The sequence below is a fragment of the Nansenia antarctica genome (assembly GCF_963989245.1).
Source record: "Nansenia antarctica genome assembly, chromosome: 6".
Taxonomy (NCBI): Eukaryota; Metazoa; Chordata; class Actinopteri; order Argentiniformes; family Microstomatidae; genus Nansenia; species Nansenia antarctica.
Window position 1 is genome coordinate 5,237,180 of NC_137676.1, and position 19,899 is coordinate 5,257,078.

The 19,899-nt window shown below is 46.8% G+C and overlaps 1 protein-coding gene across 1 annotated transcript in view; it reads right to left on the bottom strand.

Moving 5' to 3' along the window:
* nphp4 (nephronophthisis 4) overlaps positions 1-19,899 on the bottom strand; it is a gene marked incomplete at both ends in the record, with an annotated part of 190,764 nt that overhangs the window by 157,560 nt on the left and 13,305 nt on the right. Inside the window, 3 exons of the mRNA XM_080533526.1 lie at positions 2,399-2,548; positions 11,365-11,429; positions 12,023-12,198. Of these exons, the coding sequence (XP_080389652.1) occupies positions 2,399-2,548; positions 11,365-11,429; positions 12,023-12,198 (391 nt within the window). The remainder of the gene's footprint in view (positions 1-2,398; positions 2,549-11,364; positions 11,430-12,022; positions 12,199-19,899) is intronic.

Here is a 19,899-nt window from a genome sequence, read left to right on the forward strand (position 1 = left end):
CTCAAACATACTAAATCGTACTAAAACGTTCGCCTCAAGCGGTCTCATTACGGTTTCTTGTTCCCCACAGCGGGACTTCTCTCAACGTGGCCTGAAAACCAGCCGGTGATACTAGTCTTAAAAGACAGCTTAGGTGGAGGAAGCGCACAGAGCCAGCACAGGAGTGGAGGATTACCCCCCCATGCCATCCACTGACTCAGCTCAGAGAAGGAAAAAAACCTGGCACTGTCAAGTTGCATTACATCCTATCTATCGTATACTTTAAAAAAAAAAAAAAAAACGTTGATAAACACACACTGCAGAAATGTCAACTTTTCGCGAGGAGAAGCCAAAACATTTAAAATTAAATAAAAAGGAGTGTGTTAAGATTATCTTATGTCTCAGTTCAATCGAACTTGCAAAGAAGGTTCATTCAGAGTGCTGCTGCCCGTCTGGTTTTCAATCTCCCCAAATTCTCCCGTGTCACACACACACCCCCCCCGCCCCCCTTCTCCTTCACATCTTTCACTGGCCTCCCGGTAACAGCTCGCATCAGATTCAAGACCATGGTGCTCGCCTACCGGGCGGTAAAGGGAACAGCCCCTCCCTACTTGCAAGCGATGGTCAGCCCCCAAACCCCTGCCACGTCACTCCGCTCTTCCACCTCGGCTGGCTGGCTGGCTGGCTGGCTGGCTGGCTGGCTGGCACCTCCGCCTCTACGTGGACCCAGAAGTCACACCATTAGGTCACATCTTTTCACTGTCCTGGCGCCCCGCTGGTGGAACGAGCTGCCCACTGCTGTCAGGAATGCTGAGTCACTACCTGTCTTCCATAGATTGAAGACCTCCATCTCTTCAGGCTGCATCTTAACTGTCCCTCCTAAAGTCCTCCTCCTCCCCACTACCCCCCTGTACAGTTTCTGTACTGTAAATAAAAAGAGATTAACTGGCAATGGCCCCTGGTCCTGGCATAGATTACCTTTTCTTATGATGACTGATTGATAGATGATTCACTTACTGAGACAAATGTAATTTTTGTAAGTCGCTTTGGATAAAGGCATCAGCTAAATGGCAAAAATGTAAATGTAAATGCTGCAATGCTGTATCGTTACGGAAGCAGTTTTTCCAATTAAAGATATCATTTGGGTACTGTGAGGTAGACTCCACAAGGAATGTTTTTCAGAATGAGGTGTGTGTGTGTGTGTGTGTGTGTGTGTGTGTGTGTGTGTGTGTGTGTGTGTGTGTGTGTGTGGACACTATTAACATTGCGCAGGCAATTTCAGCCCAGGAAAGCCTCTTTGAGAACTGGCTGGGAAGTGTAATACCTAAATCAATAAATCCTGAAATTGACTACGTGGTAAATAATCCTAGAAGAAAGAAATGGCAAAAATGCTGACCAAACAAATGTATTTGTAGGTCAACTAGGTAACGTACGTCAAATAATTAGATTTTCAAATGAAAGCCGTTGATTCTCTATTACGTTTCCATTCACAGGCCCTTTGATTCGTGTTGAATCTGCAGCGACAGGGGAGAAGCTAAGTGGGTGAAGGATTACCTGGAGATTCCACTACGGCGATTTTTTTTTCCGAACGCCTCACTCACTGAGCTGCTAGTTACCTTTCCGTTAAATACTGAATACAGAAAGGTCACGGGAGGAGTTTGGTTGGGTGCAGTGAAGCCCTGAGGCGGTTTCTATAGACGTTTTGTAAAAGGCAAGAATCCCTGAGGTTCTCTGGGATCTAAGACTTTACAACCCCACCATCTTCTCTAAAACATTTATGCAGGAGTTAACAGCTAGATAGCCTGGGGGGGGTGGGGGGGTATCATGCCTAAGTAATGCCTGGGGAAAAACACAGTGGCCTGTAGTCTGTTGTGTAGTGTCTGGAAATGCTAACTGGGATATCCTTGGGACGGGGGGGGGGGGGGTCTCTGGTGTCACCCCATTAAAGCTGAGAGGACATAATAGTTGGGGTAGGTTAGGGAATGGTTAGGGGTAAGGATGGGATCTAGGTGAGGTTAGGGAATGGTTAGGGGTAAGGGTGAGGTCTGGTTGAGGTTAGGGAATGGTTAGGGTTAAAAGTTGGGGTCTAGGTGAGGTTAGGGAATGGTTAGGGTTAAGGGTGGGGTCTGGTTGAGGTTAGGGAATGGTTAGGGTTAAAAGGTGGGGTCTGGTTGACGTTAGGGAATGGTTAGGGTTAAAAGGTGGGGTCTGGTTGACGTTAGGGAATGGTTAGGGTTAAGGGTGGGGTCTAGGTGAGGTTAGGGTTAAGGGTGGGGTATAGGTGAGGTTAGGGAATGGTTAGGGTTAAGGGTGGGGTCTAGGTGAGGTTAGGGAATAGTTAGGGTTAAGGGTGGGGTCTAGGTGAGGTTAGGGTTAAAGGGTGGGGTCGTCCCAGGGATCGTCAGCCGTGCAGTCTCACCTGTAGAGGAGGGCGCCACCCCTGGGATGTCCTCGTCTCGAGACACCAGCATATTCTGAGGGAACAGGTGCATGATGGGAGCCAGAGCAGGGTGGGGCTTCAGGCTACACTGCAAGTGCGCTCCATCGATCGGCATCAGGAGCTTGTTCTCTGTAGACGGATGAAAAAAAATGAAAGAATAAAATACACGCTACGCTGAGTTACAATGACTGTTTCCCGTTCCCCACAAACGCTTTTACATTACAATGCAATGTCATGATCGACCTAATGTCCCTCCACTCTGAGGGAGAAATACACTGATATGATTCCTATCATGTTAATGGAGGGACATGGAGTATCGCCCGCTGTCACAAGCAACCGGCACCCGTCCCACGGAATGCTGTTAAATAGAATACTGCTGTCGCACGGTGGAGGAGTGTGAGAGAGAGAGAGAGAGAGAGAGAGAGAGAGAGAGAGAGAGAGAGAGAGAGAGAGAGAGAGAGAGAGAGAGAGCGAGTCTGAGAGCGTCACGCGGCAGACACTTCCATTATTCAATATTCCATTCGGCTGCCTAGACACAGGTACACGCTCCATTACTTTGAAGGGGGGGGGGGGGTTGGCTGGCGGGCGGGTGGGGGGCATTTTTCTAGGGAACCTGGGATGCGTCTGGAATGACAGCGCCTCGCATGAAAAAGCACGCCGTCGCCATGGAGAGCACGCCGGCGCAGACAAGGAAACGGGCCTCCTGGTATGAGTGAGGGGTTTGACAAAGCGTGTCCTTTACAATTCACAACAGTCGACTGTTGGAGAGGCTCCCACGATTTCCTGTCTTCAAACACGCTGTGTATGAAATGTACTGGCGACGTGCCAGTCTGAGTGTGATGTGATATGTGCTGTACAGTACTGTGTGTGTGTTCAGTGCTCACGTTACAGGGGCACAGTAAGTAATCATTCACCCTGACAGGTTTGATAATTACATCTTCACCGGGGACAGTGATGATCATTAACCGAGGTTCCGTTCCTTCCTCCTAGACTCTTCATCAAGTTGACATGATGTACTGTATCTGGAGGGCTCCCCCTCCCCTTTCTCTGAAGTGCACACTTGTGTAGTGTTGTAGGAGATGAACACACTTGAAAGGGTTAAATGGGGAGGATTTGAGGGGATTCGCACATTTGTAGAGTTGGCTAATGGAGGTTAATGAACAGAGGGGGGGGGGGGGGGGCATCTGAAGCTGTGGGCAGCATCTCATATACATATCTCATATACATGTTTGTTTTCACCGCGGTCGTGTCACGACTCCCCGGAGGAGAAGAAGAGCGGTGTTCGATGTTTTTTTTTTTTTTAAATCTGAGAAATGGCGTGCTGACTCGGACCAGGTCCTCTCTTGAAAATTAGATTGGATCTTCAATGAGACGATCCTGGATAAAACAAAGGAGTTGAATAAATTATTTTTCTTCCGCTGTGCAAATGCTCCTCAGGGTTCCTCAGGGTTGCTCACAAGATAATCTTTGTTGGGTGAAACAGAAATGTACTTTACTGGATGTTCAATGAAACGCGTCATACTTTTGCAGTGAAATTAGAGTTTTTTCTTTCTCAAACTTTAACGGGTTTTGTCTGAGCCCAGAGGTTCAGAGAGCAGGTTCTGACGTAGATAGCAGAAGGGTACCGTACACATCCATACCTGCAGTTGGAGCTATAAGATATTCATGGTTCTCAGAACCTTCAAAGCCGGTGATAGGGGTTTCAGCGGATGAAGGCGGTGAAAGACAAGTGAGTATTCCCCGAACCATGACTCATCTAACACCATTGTATAACTTACTTTGACAGCTGCTGCTCTGAAATAATCTCTTTTCATCATCAGCAAAAAAAAAAAAAGAGCTTCCAAAAATGCTTCCAAATGCGCACTCAAATGTGATACAAAGTGAGAAGAACACGTGGAAATGTTGTTGACAAGGAATGAAATCTTTGAAGCTGCTCCAGACACTGCCTGCATCACTACCAAGTTTCACAGCCACTATGAAAAAAAACAACAACTCTCTTTTAAAGTGGTAACGGGGAATACAACAAAACAGTGAAACATTCATGCGAACCACAGATGGTTCTCAGGTGTCGAATCTGGGGGAATCTTTTATACTTTATTTATTTTCATTCATAATGCATCAAGCTTGCGTTTTTTCTGACGGAGCGCATTCCGCGGCGTGCGCGGATTAGGAAACCCAAAATGTCTTCTTCAAACAGACATCTCGGGGTACGCCGGTTGTGTCAGGTTGGTGAACACTTGGCAGGAGATGAGGAGGTAAAAATGAGAAAAGTAGTGTGGTTTATTACCTTGTTGGTTATGGATCAAAGAATCAATTCTGAGTTCAAGACGATTTATTTAAGGTATACAGATACCACAGCTGGATTCTGGTCTGGTCTGGTGGTCTGCTGGGGTGAATAAGAGGAAGATCTGCCCCTGTGCTCCCACCTTTATGTCCTTTCGTATGCAAATATCTACCAGTGATCCTATCACAGTCACTAGATAGATACTTGAGGTGTGAAAAGGGGGGTGAGGCCAGGGGGTCATAAACCACCATTTTTAAGATACACTTTGGCAAAGGGTCATAAATACCTTGCCCTGGCCCCACAGTCAGGAGACATTCCTTCATGGCATACATACAGGCCCATACCATATACAATGCATGTGTGTGTGTTCAAGGTAAAAATATACTACAGTAGCTCAGCATCAGAGAGGCGTGGATTTGGAGAGGCTGATGGGGGTGGGGGGGAGAGACTGTGTAATAATCGCAATGAATACTAATAACGGACTGCATTTTAAAAGTGGAGGTTTACGAAGAAGAGAAGAACGATGATCTATGAAAAGTGTTTTTGCGAAAAGTGATAGATTAACTCTTATTAACCATGCAATTGAATCGACATGTACAGTAATACATATCAGATCTCCTCCCACCCTATATTCCCGCAAGGTCCCTAAGGTCAGCTGAGACTAATCAGCTAATCATTCCAAGAGTAAAAACAAAACACGGTGCAGCAGCTTTCAGTCACGCTGCCGCATGCTCCTGGAACAAACTCCCTGAAGAAATCAAACAGGCCCAAACCCTTAAAATATTCAAATCTAAGCTAAAAACCATGTTTTGCAGCAGTTATGATTAAACACAAACACTTCTATCAATGTATTTTTTCCATTAACTATTGTCTTATTAAATGTTTTATCTATTTACTTCTTAGATTTGCTTTTATTCATTGTAATTAGTATTTTCTTACTATGCTCCTTTTGCTGTATTTTTGAAACATTTATGTAAAGCACTTTGAATTGCCCCTGTTGTATGAAATGTGCTATACAAATAAACTTGCCTTGCCTTGCCTTACAGTAGCTTTGTCCACAACTGCCTCCTTGGAATTGATTGTTTGATTAGATCAGCGTCATGCCAAGTTGATCTGAATGCCGCGCAGTTATACACAACTAGTACACAACTAAGCCTATATAAATTAAATCTGTAATTAGTCAGACAGTAGGCCTACCCCCATCAACTCCAGTGGATTTATCCTCCATGTATTAATACTTTCAAAAGCATTAACTCACAAAAGAAAAAATACGGCGATATTGTAATATATGGGCCGTAATCTATGGGCCGTGTGCTGGGGGGAGGCTGTGCTCGAGCTGTAGAGCTTCGTCTCAGCTGGAATCCGATAGGAGTCCTCTAGGGGTTGGGGTCTACCAGGGGTTGGGGTCCTCCAGGGGGTCTATCAGGGGGTGGGGTCCTCTACCAGGGTTGGGGTCTACCAGGGGTTGGGGTCCTCCAGGGGGTCTATCAGGGGTTGAGTCCTCTACCAGGGGTTGGGGTCTACCAGGGGTTGGGGTCTACCAGGGGTTGGGGTCTACCAGGGTTGGGGTCCTCCAGGGGGTCTACCAGGGGTTGAGTCATCTACCAGGGGTTGGGGTCTACCAGGGTTGGGGTCCTCCAGGGGGTCTACCAGGGGTTGGGTCCTCTACCAGGGGTTGGGGTCTATCAGGGGTTGGTCGGGTCCCACTCGGATTTCTAAGAACGAATAGGGACCGAATCTATCAGTGCAACCTCCTAGCTGGAGTCATTTGGGTATTGCACCATGGCCCAAGATGAACCCCCCCCCAAAAAACAGAAAGGTTCCAATCCCGAAAACCAAAGATAATTGCAGACTAATCTCGCTCCTTCAACAAAACAAAACAAAACAATTCCTCATCCTCTCCTAAATGTGATTCCGGCATTATTGTTAAATTACCACCGTCTTGTTGTTCGCTAGCAAACTAAAAGTGGATCTTCTGAATCGCACAGGTTTTCCGTCGTAGAAAGGAAGTGGTTGTTCTAAACCCAGCAGGCTAGGAGGGATGGGGGTTTGTTTACCAAACCTTCTGATCTCTCCTCTTCAAGCCTGGGGATGGGGTTACCGAGTTTTAATCCGTCGCAGAGCTGGATTTAAGCATGGCAATGTGAACACAATATGTAGTCTGACGGCACTCTGGAGCGCTGTACCATCTGCTTATCCCTCCATCACCCGGAGTGGGCTCCACTTTCTCTCTCTCTCTCTCTCTCTCTCTCTCTCTCTCTCTCTCTCTCTCTCTCTCTCTCTCTCTCTCTCTCTCTCTCTCTCTCTCTCTCTCTCTCTCCCTTGCTTGCTCTCTCCCTCTCTCTCCCTCCCTCACCCCATCCATCCATCCATCCATCCATCCATCCATCTCTACCCCCCCTCCATTTCCCATTGTATCTAGGAGAGGAGCTTAGGTGTGCTCAGAGAGCAATTCAAACCTCCCCTATCTCCTCTTATCCCCTTCCCTCTCCTCCTTCTCTCTCTCTCTCTCTCTTTCCGTTTCATTCAAGGAGGAGAGGAGAGGAGCTCAAAGCAGCAACCCTCTCTCTTCTTTCCCTCTTCTCCATCCTCTTCACAATCCGTCTGTCGTCCCCCCCCCCCCATGGGTCGATGCAGGAGAGGGGCTTAGGTGAGGTGACTGGGGGGTGGCGCCAGGCCGTCTGGGCAGAACAACACAGACGGAGACGGGGGAGGCTGGCAGAGCGGAGGGCTCCCCTGGCTGCTGCTGTCCCTGCCTGCCCCCCCCCGCCGCCCTCGCCCTCCACCTGGCAGTGAGTGTGCCCCTTCCCCTGCCGCCCTACCCCCTGACAATCTCACTGGCATGCTGGGCGCGCGCGCACACACACACACACAATACACATGATCACACACAACCACACTACAAACACACACACACACACACACACATACATTCAAACACACAAACAACACACACAAACACACACAACACAAACACACACAACACACACACACAACACACTACACGCACACACAACCACACACACACACAGACAACACACACACACACACACAGACAACAGACACACACAGACAACATACACACACCCTCACACACACACGCACACACACGCGCACACACACACACACACACACACATAGACACAGACACACACACACACACACACACACAACACACACAACACACACACACAAATAAAAAAGAAATAACAGGATATACAAAGAGGAAATATCGACGCAAGGCCAAGGTAAACTAGCCTCTTTCTTTTCCATGTCTACCTGGAGGAGGAAAACAATACTTTCTCTTAGGTGTTGAGGACGGCGCTGCATCATATTGAACGACTGGCTTATGTGACCGACCTCCCACAGGATGTCTGTCCTCCGAGGCCCGGACTGAAAGTGACCATTGTGTGTGGAAATTAACTTCCTGTTTACTGGACTGATACACAAACTCCCGGTCCTGGAATTTATGGAACCGGATGATGACTGCTCGGTTCTGGTTGTGTCTCGGCGGGGCCAAGGTACGGTGGGCTCTCTCCAGTCCAGGGTGATGCGTCTTGCAGGTGACGTTTCGCCAGCGTCGGTATCCAGCCCGAGCCAGGTCGGTAGCTTCTCGTTAATGCAGTCAAGCATTTGTCGGGCACCTTCGGCGCCTTCCTTGAGGCCGAATAGACGTAGGTTTTTTCTCCGGCTCCGATTTTCCATGTCCTCTGTTTTATTTTCCAGGTAATCGATCCGTTTTAATGCGGCAGACATATCAGACTGGGCCCTGGAAATGTGTCGTTCTGCCGCCTCTATTCTGCCTTCAGCTTCGTCCAGGCGAGCGGTGTTGGCTGTGACTTTAGAAGTCACTTGTGACATGTTAGTTTCCAATGCCATGACAGAGTTGGCCATAATTTCCATACGTACAGCTATATTATCCAGTTTGGTTCCGAACTCATTGCGGAGAAGTTTCTGTTCAGCTAGTACAGGTGAAAAGTCCGCCATTTTAGCTGGACTATCGTTAACGGTCACGGGGCTAATGCTAGCTACTTTTTCTTGCTCTGCTGTAGAGGCGGTTTTTGGTGCTTGGGAAGCGCGGTTCCGAGTAAAAATGTCATGGGATTTGGTTGGGTCCTTATGTGGCATCTTTACAATCCAGTTGGCTTTGTCATAGAGGGGTTTTTAAAGTATTTAGTGCGCGGCTGTGCGGAGCTCCTCAATTACGCTGCCATCTATGTTCACGGCTCGATAGCGCCCCCCGGAAATGAACTTCCTGTTCAGACTTAGTCTACCCTAGTCTATTCTTCTCTAGTGAGGGAGGTGGGGGGGGGGGTGGGGGTGGGGGTGGGTTGCAGTGTCTGACTGAAGACACTTCAGGCTACACCTCTCCATCCCCTGTACAGTTATATTCAAAAGAAAAGAGTGCCGACGGCCTCTGGCCTGAGCTAAGATTACGGTACCTTTTTTTCTTTACGATGACTGACACACAGACAACACACTACAAACAAACACAGACAACACACACACACACACAACACACTACACACACACACACACAACCACACACCACACACACAAACAACACACACAACACACACAACACACACACAGACAACACACACACAACACACAACACACTACACACTACACACACACAGACAACATACACACACCCTCACAACACACACAAACAACACACACAAACACCCACACACACAACACACTACACACACTACACACTACACACACACACACACACACACACACAACACACACAACACACACACACTAGGGGCCCCAGGTGCAGTGTGGGCACTCCAGACCTCTGTCTATCCGTCTGTACGTCTCCCAAGATGTGATTGGATAATTAGAGTGGAAGAGAAGCTGAGGAGAGAGGTGAGGAGGTTTAGGACACGAGAGAGGAGGGGGGGGGGGGGGGGGTGAGACTGAGGGCACTGCACTCAATATCCTGCTTCATGGGAAATAACAGGATATACAAAGAGGAAATATCGACGCAAGGCCATGGTAAACCAGCCTCTTTCTTTTCCATGTCTACCTGGAGGAGGAAAACAATACTTTCTCTCAGGTGTTGAGGACGGCGCTGCATCCTATCGAACGACTTGCTTATGTGACCGACCTCCCACAAGATGTCTGTCCTCCGAGGCCCGGACTGAAAGTGAAAGTCCATTGTGTGTGGAAATGAACTTCCTGTTCAGACTTAGTCTACCCTAGTCTATTCTTCTCTAGTGAGGGAGGTGGGTGGGGGTGGGTTGCAGTGTCTGACTGAAGACTCATCTCCTCAGGCTACACCTCTCCATCCCCTCTACAGTTACGTATATTCAAAAAGAAAAGAGAATTATGACTGCCGATGGCCTCTGGCCTGAGCTAAGATTACAGTACCTTTTTTTATTTACGATGACTGACAGATTGATGATTCCTGATGTAAGTCGCTTTGGATAAAGGCGTCTGCTAAATGCCCCAAAAATGTGAAAATGTGGAAATGTAAGATTGGGAGACCATCGCTGTGAGGGTGAGCAACAAACACAGTTTGAACATGAACGTGAGCAGGGCGATGTGGAGCAGCAAACAAACAGGCATCTCTTACCCCAACAGACACACTTTGAATAATTCAACGTACATAAGAGTCCTTTTGAGGGCGTCCTTCCAATATTCATGTGACGTGACAAGACGATACGCTAACACAGCCTTCGCTAGCTAATATGTTATTCATACTGTCCATACTCTGCATTATACATGCGTAGGTATACAGTAGGTAGTATTGATGGGTAACTGGAGCAAATATATAAGACATACGAGTACACTATACGCCTTCTTTCATAGTCAAATACCCTCCTATAGCCCCAACCTGCTCTCTCTCTCTCTCTCTCTCTCTCTCTCTCTCTCTCTCTCTCTCTCTCTCATGGATTAGAACCTGCTGACATACCCTCCCCTCCTTACTTTCATGTCTGTCTTCACTATATCTATCTAATTTAAAAAATAAAAATATGAGTGGGACTGACCCACTCAGAAAAAGAACCTTTAAAAAAGAAAAAAGAAAAAAAAGACTGACATGGTCGTCTCCGCCACAGTCTGTAGATGATGCATGTAATCAGGCATAAGTGTCCTCAGCCGCCTGCCGACATCACAGACATAGCAACACGGCATGGTTACAGTCAACACAACATTCCAGCCCACTCCATTCAGACTGAGTGCGTCTACGAGTGTCCTCAGACATTAAATAATGACCGCGACACAGTTACATAACCCAGTAGAACGCGTCGAACTGAACTGAGACGAAATGAATTGAACTGAGCTGAATTTAATTTAATTGAAATAAGGTGGTGAACTGAGATGAACTGAATTGAAGGACTGAGCGATGAGTGCTGCTGCTACACTTTTAACTGTTTAAAGCATTTCGATGGTTATATTATTATTATGGATCTGGATCACCAGTAGTCTCTAAGGTGGCCGACATGGAGACATGGAGAGAGAGAGAGAGAGAGAGAGAGAGAGAGAGAGAGAGAAAAGGTGTGTGCCAGTGGCCGTGCCAGTGGCTGTGCCAGTGGAGGGGGAGAGAGAGAGAGAGAGAGGGTATTTGACTATGAAAGAAGGTGGTAATTGAATCAAAATACTGTACCCGTGTAAACTGACAGGATGTAAGAGGAGGCAAGCTACTTACGTTCGATTGGCTCCTTGAGGGAGGGGTGGAGCAGGGCCCGGGGCGTTCCCTGGTACAGACCCAGTCTGAGGCAAACACCACGTCAGGAAAAACAACCAACAGGGTTGAGTAATTAGGGAGTAATTAACCGACGACTGAATATTTAAATGATATAATATACACATGAATGATTGAAAACAATCGCTGTTGTCCATAACTATATTCCATTGGCTCTATAAGGCTTAATGGAAGTCTTTTAAAATATAATACCATTTGAGTCTGTCGACCCTGTAGACCAGGGGGGTATTCCATCAACGTCGCTAAAGGAAAATCCAGGCTTATTTTGATAAGTTTCACGAGACATACCAAAATAAGCCTGGATTCTGTGAGAAATCTCGCAAGATTTATCAAAATAAGCCTGGCTTGTCCTTTAGCGACGTTGATGGAATACCCCCCAGGGGAGGTCTACCAATAGCTCTACTCTAAGTCCTTATACACGCAAAAGCGTGTGTGCGTGTGTGTGTGTGTGTGTTTGTGTGTGTTGTCTGTGTGTGTTGTCTGTGTGTGTGTGTGTGTGTGTGTGTGTGTGTTGTCTGTGTGTGTGTGTGTGTGTGTGTGTGTGTGTGTGTGTGTGTGTGTGTGTGTGTGTTGTCGGGTATTGATGAGATGGCTAAATCACCTTCTGTCACCTTCCTCGACAGGCTGAGGTTCGGCCCTGCTGGAGAAGAGGTGGAGGATCCCGAAGCCGCACCCCAGTGCATGCTGGGAGCCGTCTGGCCTGGGCGGCGACAGCGCCACCAGCTCCGCCACGGCAACCACGCACGGCAACCGGAGGCAGGTGTGGAAGTACAACACCTGCACAGAGACAGGAAGTAAGATTCACTCACTTAGTCACATGTGATATGTAATATGCCATTTAGCTGACGCTTTTATCCAAAATGACTTACAGTGCAGTGAGTGGCATACATTTTTCAGTATATATGGTCCCGGCGGGAATCGAACCCACAACCTAAGTGTTGTCAGCGGCACATTGCTCTACCAACTGAGCCACAGAGGACCAGAATATAAAATGTATTTGTTTGTGTAAGTCAGTTTGAATAAATAATAATAATAATAATAATAATAATAACTTACATGTACTTACACAAACCCAAGGTCACTTAACAAGGGAATGGGACAAACAGAACAGAGCTAGAGAGACAAACACAGGCATCTGTCTGCTAAATGCCAAACATGTAAATGTAAATGTAACATAAGGAAACCCAACCTGTACCGAGCTTATAAGAGTTCTAACTAGCCACAGCGGGTCCAGGTGAGCACTGGGGGGGTAAGCAGGGTTGGCAACTACTTTTTTTTGTTTACTGTTTTTATTTGCTTTGTTCTGTACAGTGTCTTTGAGTTTGAGCAAGGCGCTTTTAAATTGAATCTATTATTATTATTATTATTATTATTATTATTGTTATACAGACAGGGGTGCAAACTGGTGATGGTCCAAAAAGGTGACGTGGGTGGGTGGGGGGTGAGGTTAGAGCTAATTTAATCGATAGACATATTATATTATAATAATAATATGCTCGTAGCTAGTGGCGGCCTTGCAACTTACCACCCCGCATAATTACTTCGAAAACAGGTTGCTTACTGTGAGTGTGTTCTGACTGCCTGGAAGTGTAGCTAGCTACCTGAAGCTACCTGCAAAGTTTCCAACTTTGCAGCACGAGACTGTCTATCAAGCAGCAGCGAGGAAGATGTGATGATGTGATGACCCAGAGTGAAGTAGATTCATGACATGACAGAAAAAGTGTTATGCCTACTCGCAGATGACTTGGATGAGACGTAGTAGACCCCCACACACACACAAATATTTTTGAAGATCTACGCAAATTCACGTGGATGACCTATTTTGATGTAAAAGCGGCGAATTTCGACGAAAGGTGCCAAGCAGGCCAGAACGGCACAGAGAACAGAGCTGGATCTGTGTGTGCCGTTCACTGAGGGAGGAATCCCAAACTTGAGATCTGCACGCGCAACTCAGACATTTGTGACACAGCCCAATGAAAAGGGCTACCTGTAGGCGAAATCATTTTTCAGTTTTTTACATGTGCTTAAACTACAGATTGTAAGCTTTCAAATGATGCATCATACATTGAAATCGGAAACAAATTGAAGACGACATGAGTATTTGAAAGTTGCTACACCGGAAATCACTAAGCACAGAAAATCCCCATCAAAGATAATGAATCCCCATCAAACAACAAGAAACGAAGTCATTGTGTTATAGATTACACTTATTTAATGAACGTAAAACTGTTCGGAAAAATAACGAGTGGGTACTTCACATCTTCGAGTTGAATGTTAGCTAAAAAAACGAAAATCTGAAAAAATAATAATAATAACTTTAAAGACGAATTTGACGTCTTTCTCATTTCCGAGAGGTGTCCAGAAACACCAGGAGCAGTCACATTTGTAAATCTTGCATTGACATTAATGGGAAATATGTGCGAGTCTAATGAGATCCCTGACGGAATCCTCTAGGTTCATATAGACTCTGGCAGCTGCACAATGCACATAAGACCCCAACTGTGTGTCATCATCTACATCTGATGCAGAGGTTAGCCTTGAGCGCAATCACTCAGAGTTTTGAACCTGAGGGTGATATAGAGGGTAGCGGGTATCGGTAGGGGATAGGGAGACCGCACCCCAGTGCATGCTGGGAGCACATCCAGAGAGGGGGGGGGGAAAGCGAAGGGAAGATTAAAAAAACACGAGAGGGAATTCCTCATAATTCCTAATAAATATTTTATAATTATTTGATGTTTTAATAAAGTATTTTCCTTAACAAAATGCGGTGAGGTAAAAAAAAAAAACACTAAAGCACTCAAGGGTTGTTGTTGTTTTTTTGGGGGGGGGTTCTTGCTTTTGGCCTTTGTGGTGAAACAACCCTCTCTGGGAATGTCAACCTCAGTACAGCCCGTCTCCTGATGTTTTAGCAGGCTTCAAAAAGGCGAGCCAAACACTCAGGGTTGAGGAGATCCTAGACTCTGTGGGGATGTGGGCATTAGTATTGCATCATGAAGAGCAGTTCATTTTCACATCGTGTACACCCCCTGGTAAGACTAGGGCTCGTGGAGAGGGCTTTTCTGATATTCTCATTGAACTTTCGGAGCTAGGGGAGGGTAAAGACAAGGTTCTTTATTGCCCAGATATGCGAGTGCTGGTGGAGAGAGGAGCATCAGTGGATTAGGCGGTCAGAGAGCAGAAGTGGAAGTTACAGGGAGAAGCCCACAGTACTGTATTATTTCATATCGCTTTAGCATGCACACTCAGTTGCAGCATGATAAACTAGCCTGTATCCTTTTGTGATGGATTGGCCCCCTAATGTCTGTAACATCCCCACAAGAACAACAACAAAAAAGGCACAATAACAACGGAAAAATAGGGAAAAGAGCGATAGTAGACATGCAGTAGCTTGAAATACAGAAGCAATTTCTGATATTCCCCCGTGTACCGACCTGTTCATTTTTACTGCTGTCGAGCGCCAGAGCCGACTATTCAAATTCAAAACCAGAGACGTTTTAGCAACATCAATCTTTCCTCGCTGACGTTTTTTCGTGCACAACATGTTTAACTCAAAATTACCTCAGAAAGTTTCCAAAATATACAGCTGAATACAAATGGGAGCGGCTGGGTAGAGCGGAGGTAGAGATATTTCTTTAAGCCCTCGTTTGTATGTGTGGGATGTCTGCCTTCCTTGCTGTGCAGGCCTTTCACAATTCACCAAATGTTCATTGAGCCGAGCCGGTTTGAAAACTCTTGACTTCGGACACGATTCTTTATTAACGCTTTATGTAAAAATGTAAAATGTCATGGCACTCGACCCTGTCGAGAACAAGTCGACGCCACTGTAAGTGATGAGTGACAAGGTCTTAGAATTCTGCATGGGTGGCTCTGAATTAGCATGGGAGGAATCCAATACCGAGCACAGCATGGAAGAGACTCTGACGAGGAACTATAATTGACAGAAAATTAGTTTTGGCAGTGTATGAATTGAAACAGATAGTTTTTCAAAAAACCAATCTACTCTCATTCTCATTATTCAATGACCATCTAGTTTAACTCTCATTATTCAATGACCACCACGCTGTGCTTGTGCGTGTGCGTGTGTGTGCTTGTGCGTGTGCGTGTGCGTGTGCGTGTGTGTGTGCCTTGAAAACTCTGACCAGAAAGGCTTTGCAAACAACAACAAAACTGGCAGGGTTTTAAAAAATGTAACATATCCTCATTCAATATTCACGAACTGAACATTTTCGATTCTAACTTTTCTATTCTCTTTCTGCTTGGTGTATTAACTATTTTTTTTAAAGTGACCTTGATGTTTGTCTGTCTGTTGAACAAAGAGACTTATAGGAATCTATATGTTCTATCAAGTTGACTCCCCCCCTGCAATGATATTGATTGGTATTGTGGTCAAGGATGCAGTCTTGGAGACCAGTTTCCAAGCAACCCAAGGTGAACATTGTTCAGAACCTTCCAGATTGAACGAGAAGACTCCTCCTTTGTCTCGCTCTACTCTTTGATACTCCTTCAAGTCCATTCTGTTCCAATTTTCAACTGTAACCACTTCTGTATCAACGGGGACATCTTTTATGAATTTGCAATCAATCCAAATCCTTGAAGGAGGAGGATTAAGTGTTTAACAAAGTTTCGACTTCACAATCGACCACTTCAAACAGGAATGTTGAGGGAATATATACTGTATATCAAAGAGAGAAAAAAAAAGTATGAACGCTATGTGGTTTTGACCCCCTTCTCAATGTCATCCCTCGTTTATCTGAACCTCTCTTTCTATACAACTATACGAGTAGAGGGATTCCTAAGAGCGCTTTGTCCCAGAACCTTGTGAAAGACTGCTTTGACATCTTTGCCTCCTATTCCTTCGCCACAGGAATGCAGGGATGTCAATGGGAAAACAGCTTGCGTGCTCAGCCGTGACACGGATAACATATGCCTTACCTAATGAGAGGTGCTTCTTGAGCAACTTTGTCTACGGACCATTAATCGACTGTCACGGGGGCGACGATTCCTGTGGAAAATGACAACGGCAAGGACACCGTTAAAATGTTGTTTGTCCTGTAGCTGTGGCTGTGGCTGTGGCTGTGGTACTATAGCAACAGCAGCAGTCTGTCAGCAGACAGGGGATTATAGTCTGGGGCACTTCTGTGGGTGACAGATAAATTAACTATGTGCTGCGAGAGAGTGGGATAGGAAGGAACTTTGTTACACAACATTGACTACATATCAAAACATGAACAAGCAAATGTGTTGTTGTCCACCCACAAATGATTGTCCTTGTGTGTGAATTGACAATTATTCAATCATATGTTTTGTGGATTAATGAGAGAGAGAGAGAGAGAGAGAGAGACAGAGAGAGAGAGAGAGAGAGAGAGAGAGAGAGAGAGAGAGAGAGAGAGAGATCGATCACGTCCAAAGGTACACGACTATAGCTCAAATGGGGCAGGAGGAGATATGCATGTATGCAAGTCGGGTTTGGGGGACAAAAAGTCTGATAAGCAGAAAAATTGAATATGCGGAGCTTCTAGGTCCTTCTGAGAGAAGTTTGTTTATGAGGAGGGCTGCAATTATGTACCATTTGCTGACTATAGCTCAAACGAGACAGGACATATGCTTGTTCAATGTTTGGAAGTTCAGTTGTTTACTATAAGACCCGCCCCCCCTCCCTTGGGGGGCCAATCAATGTCATTTCCACTATGGCGAGAGGCGTCATTCACCCGAGTTTCGTCAACATTGTCCCAGTGGGCGTCTGACACACGAACGTGACATCGAACATACAAACGAGGAGAGACAGATCCACGGTCCCCCTGCCGGAGGACATCAAGGGGGACAACACTTCCTGTTGCGTGGGACATACACGGGATACGCCATACACGGTATCTGTCATCATTAGGGACTTTAAGCAGCGTCGGTCGAAGGGACGGCTATGGCGTAAAGTCACGTATCCTGCATGTCATCCATTTTCTCTCACCAGTCCTCTTGAACCGTCGACCTAGCGATCATTAGACGCCGGCACTACCTCCTGAGCCACAGCCTCCCCGTCTCTACTGTCTCTATCCCAATAAAGCAGAAATGCCCTAAAAATATATATACAAAAAAATAATAAGGAAAGGATTCTGGGAAGGAACAGAAGTGCTGAGACATAACAGGGTGCTGTTGGGGTACTGGCCTCTCCTGTGTATGTTAGTGACCTTTCAAATTAATCAAAAGTGCACCGCAAGCAAAAGGACACCAAATTGATCCCTTAACAGGTACTGGTGGCGTGTCTCTGAATGTCATTGCTAGGCTGTGTCCTATCGTCATATCGATTCATAATATAGAGTAATGGCTGTCCAACTCATACTAAACAGCCAATCATAAACAACTTTACCCCCTCTGGAGAGAGGGATGGAGAGAGAGGTGTTGTACACGACAGAGGGATGGAGAGAGAGAGGAGTTTGTAAACGACAGAGGGATGGAGAGAGAGAGATGTTGTAAATGACAGAGGGATGGAGAGAGAGAGGTGTTGTACACGACAGAGGGATGGAGAGAGAGAGGAGTTTGTAAACGACAGAGGGATGGAGATAGAGAGATGTTGTAAACGACAGAGGGATGGAGAGAGAGAGGAGTTAGTAAACGACAGAGGGATGGAGAGAGAGAGATGTTGTAAACGACAGAGGGATGGAGAGAGAGAGGTGTTGTAAATGACAGAGGGATGGAGAGAGAGAGGTGTTGTAAATGACAGAGGGATGGAGAGAGAGATGTTGTAAACGACAGAGGGATGGAGAGAGAGAGAGATGTTGTAACTGACAGAGGGATGGAGAGAGGGGGTTGTAAACGACAGAGGGATGGAGAGAGAGAGAGATGTTGTAAACGACAGAGGGATGGAGAGAGAGAGTAGTTGTACACGACAGAGGGATGGAGAGAGAGAGGTAGTGTAAACGACAGAGGGATGGAGAGAGAGAGGTGTTGTAAATGACAGAAGGATGGAGAGAGAGAGGAGTTGTGTTGCGTAGGGGAAGGGAGGGCGTAGGGGAAGGGAGGGCGTAGGGGAAGGGAGGGCGTAATACACCTGGGTGTAATACAACTGCAGAGCTGGGAGTGAGGGGGAGGCTGGTGGAGGTAGAAATCGGAGGACAAGCTCACATTGTAACGCCTGGAATGAATGAATGGAGTGAGGAACGGTATCAGAAACACGTGATGAGGCACGGTAACAAACACACACTGTGTCTGACACCCTTCCTCATTATCATGTATTACAATGAGCTCCGTCCATCCTCCGATGTCTACCTCCACCAGCCTCCCCAGGTAAAGGAGGCGGGGAAGGGAAGGTTGGCAGATCGGCGGTTCAAGCCCCGGCTGGCCACATGTCGAAGTGTCCTTGGGCAAGACACTGAACCCCACATTGCTCCCAATTACCGGGCCGGGACCTTGCATGGTCGCTTGCCGCCATTGGTGTGTGAATGTGTGTGCGAACGGGTGAATGAGAGGCCGTTGTGAAGCGCTTCGGATAAAGGCGCTACATAAGTCAGTCCATTATAAGAGCGAGTCAAGAAGCCAGCGCTCAGAGAAGAGGGGTTGAATATGAAAGTTGCGGAGGCTTCAGTTGAAGAGCGTCGTCCATATGTGATATATGTAGCCTATATTTGTGGCTTGGCATCATAATTACAGTAGTTCTTTACCGTTCTATAGTTCGGTATATCATCCAATCGCTGCGACTCAAACTCAATGGCTACTGAGACCTCCTGCTGATGTGGCCGAGGCTGGTTAAAGGGGAGGAAGTAGAAGAAGAAAAAAATACAGAAAGCGAACTCGATGTGCTCCGTGCATGAAATCCTGTGAAGCTATAAGCACACGCAGTCAGCAGATGCTCAGCTGCACTGTTTTGATACTGGCTTTTGGCAGTGGAGCTGATGCCTTTGGGGGGGTGGAGGGGGGGGGGGGGGGTGGTAGAGAGAGAGTGAAAGTTAAGTAATTTGACAGGCATAGTACCAGTGGGTATCAGTGTGACAAATCCTCGCCTGTGAAATTCTCCAACTGTCAGTGCCGCACAAGAGATTCTAGTCCTGATATGAGTAGCATTTCAAATTTGGATTTTTTAAAGCTGCTTTTGTCATTATCGTCAATTATATTGACATCAGGTAAGCTGGCTAGACTCCTTAATTGTGTGTCTGCCTGCCTGCCTGCCTGCCTGTCTGCCTGCCTGCCTGCCTGCCTGCCTGCCTGTCTGCCTGTCTGCCTGCCTGCCTGCCTGTCTGTCTGCCTGCCTGCCTGTCTGCCTGTCTGCCTGCCTGTCTGCCTGCCTGCCTGTCTGCCTGTCTGCCTGCCTGCCTGCCTGCCTGCCTGCCTGCCTGTCTGCCTGCCTGCCTGTCTGCCTGTCTGCCTGCCTGCCTGCTTGCCTGCCTGCCTGTCTGCCTGTCTGCCTGCCTGCCTGCCTGTCTGCCTGCCTGTCTACTTGCCTACCTGCTTGCTTGCCTGCCTGTCTGTCTGTCTGCCAGCCTGCCTGCC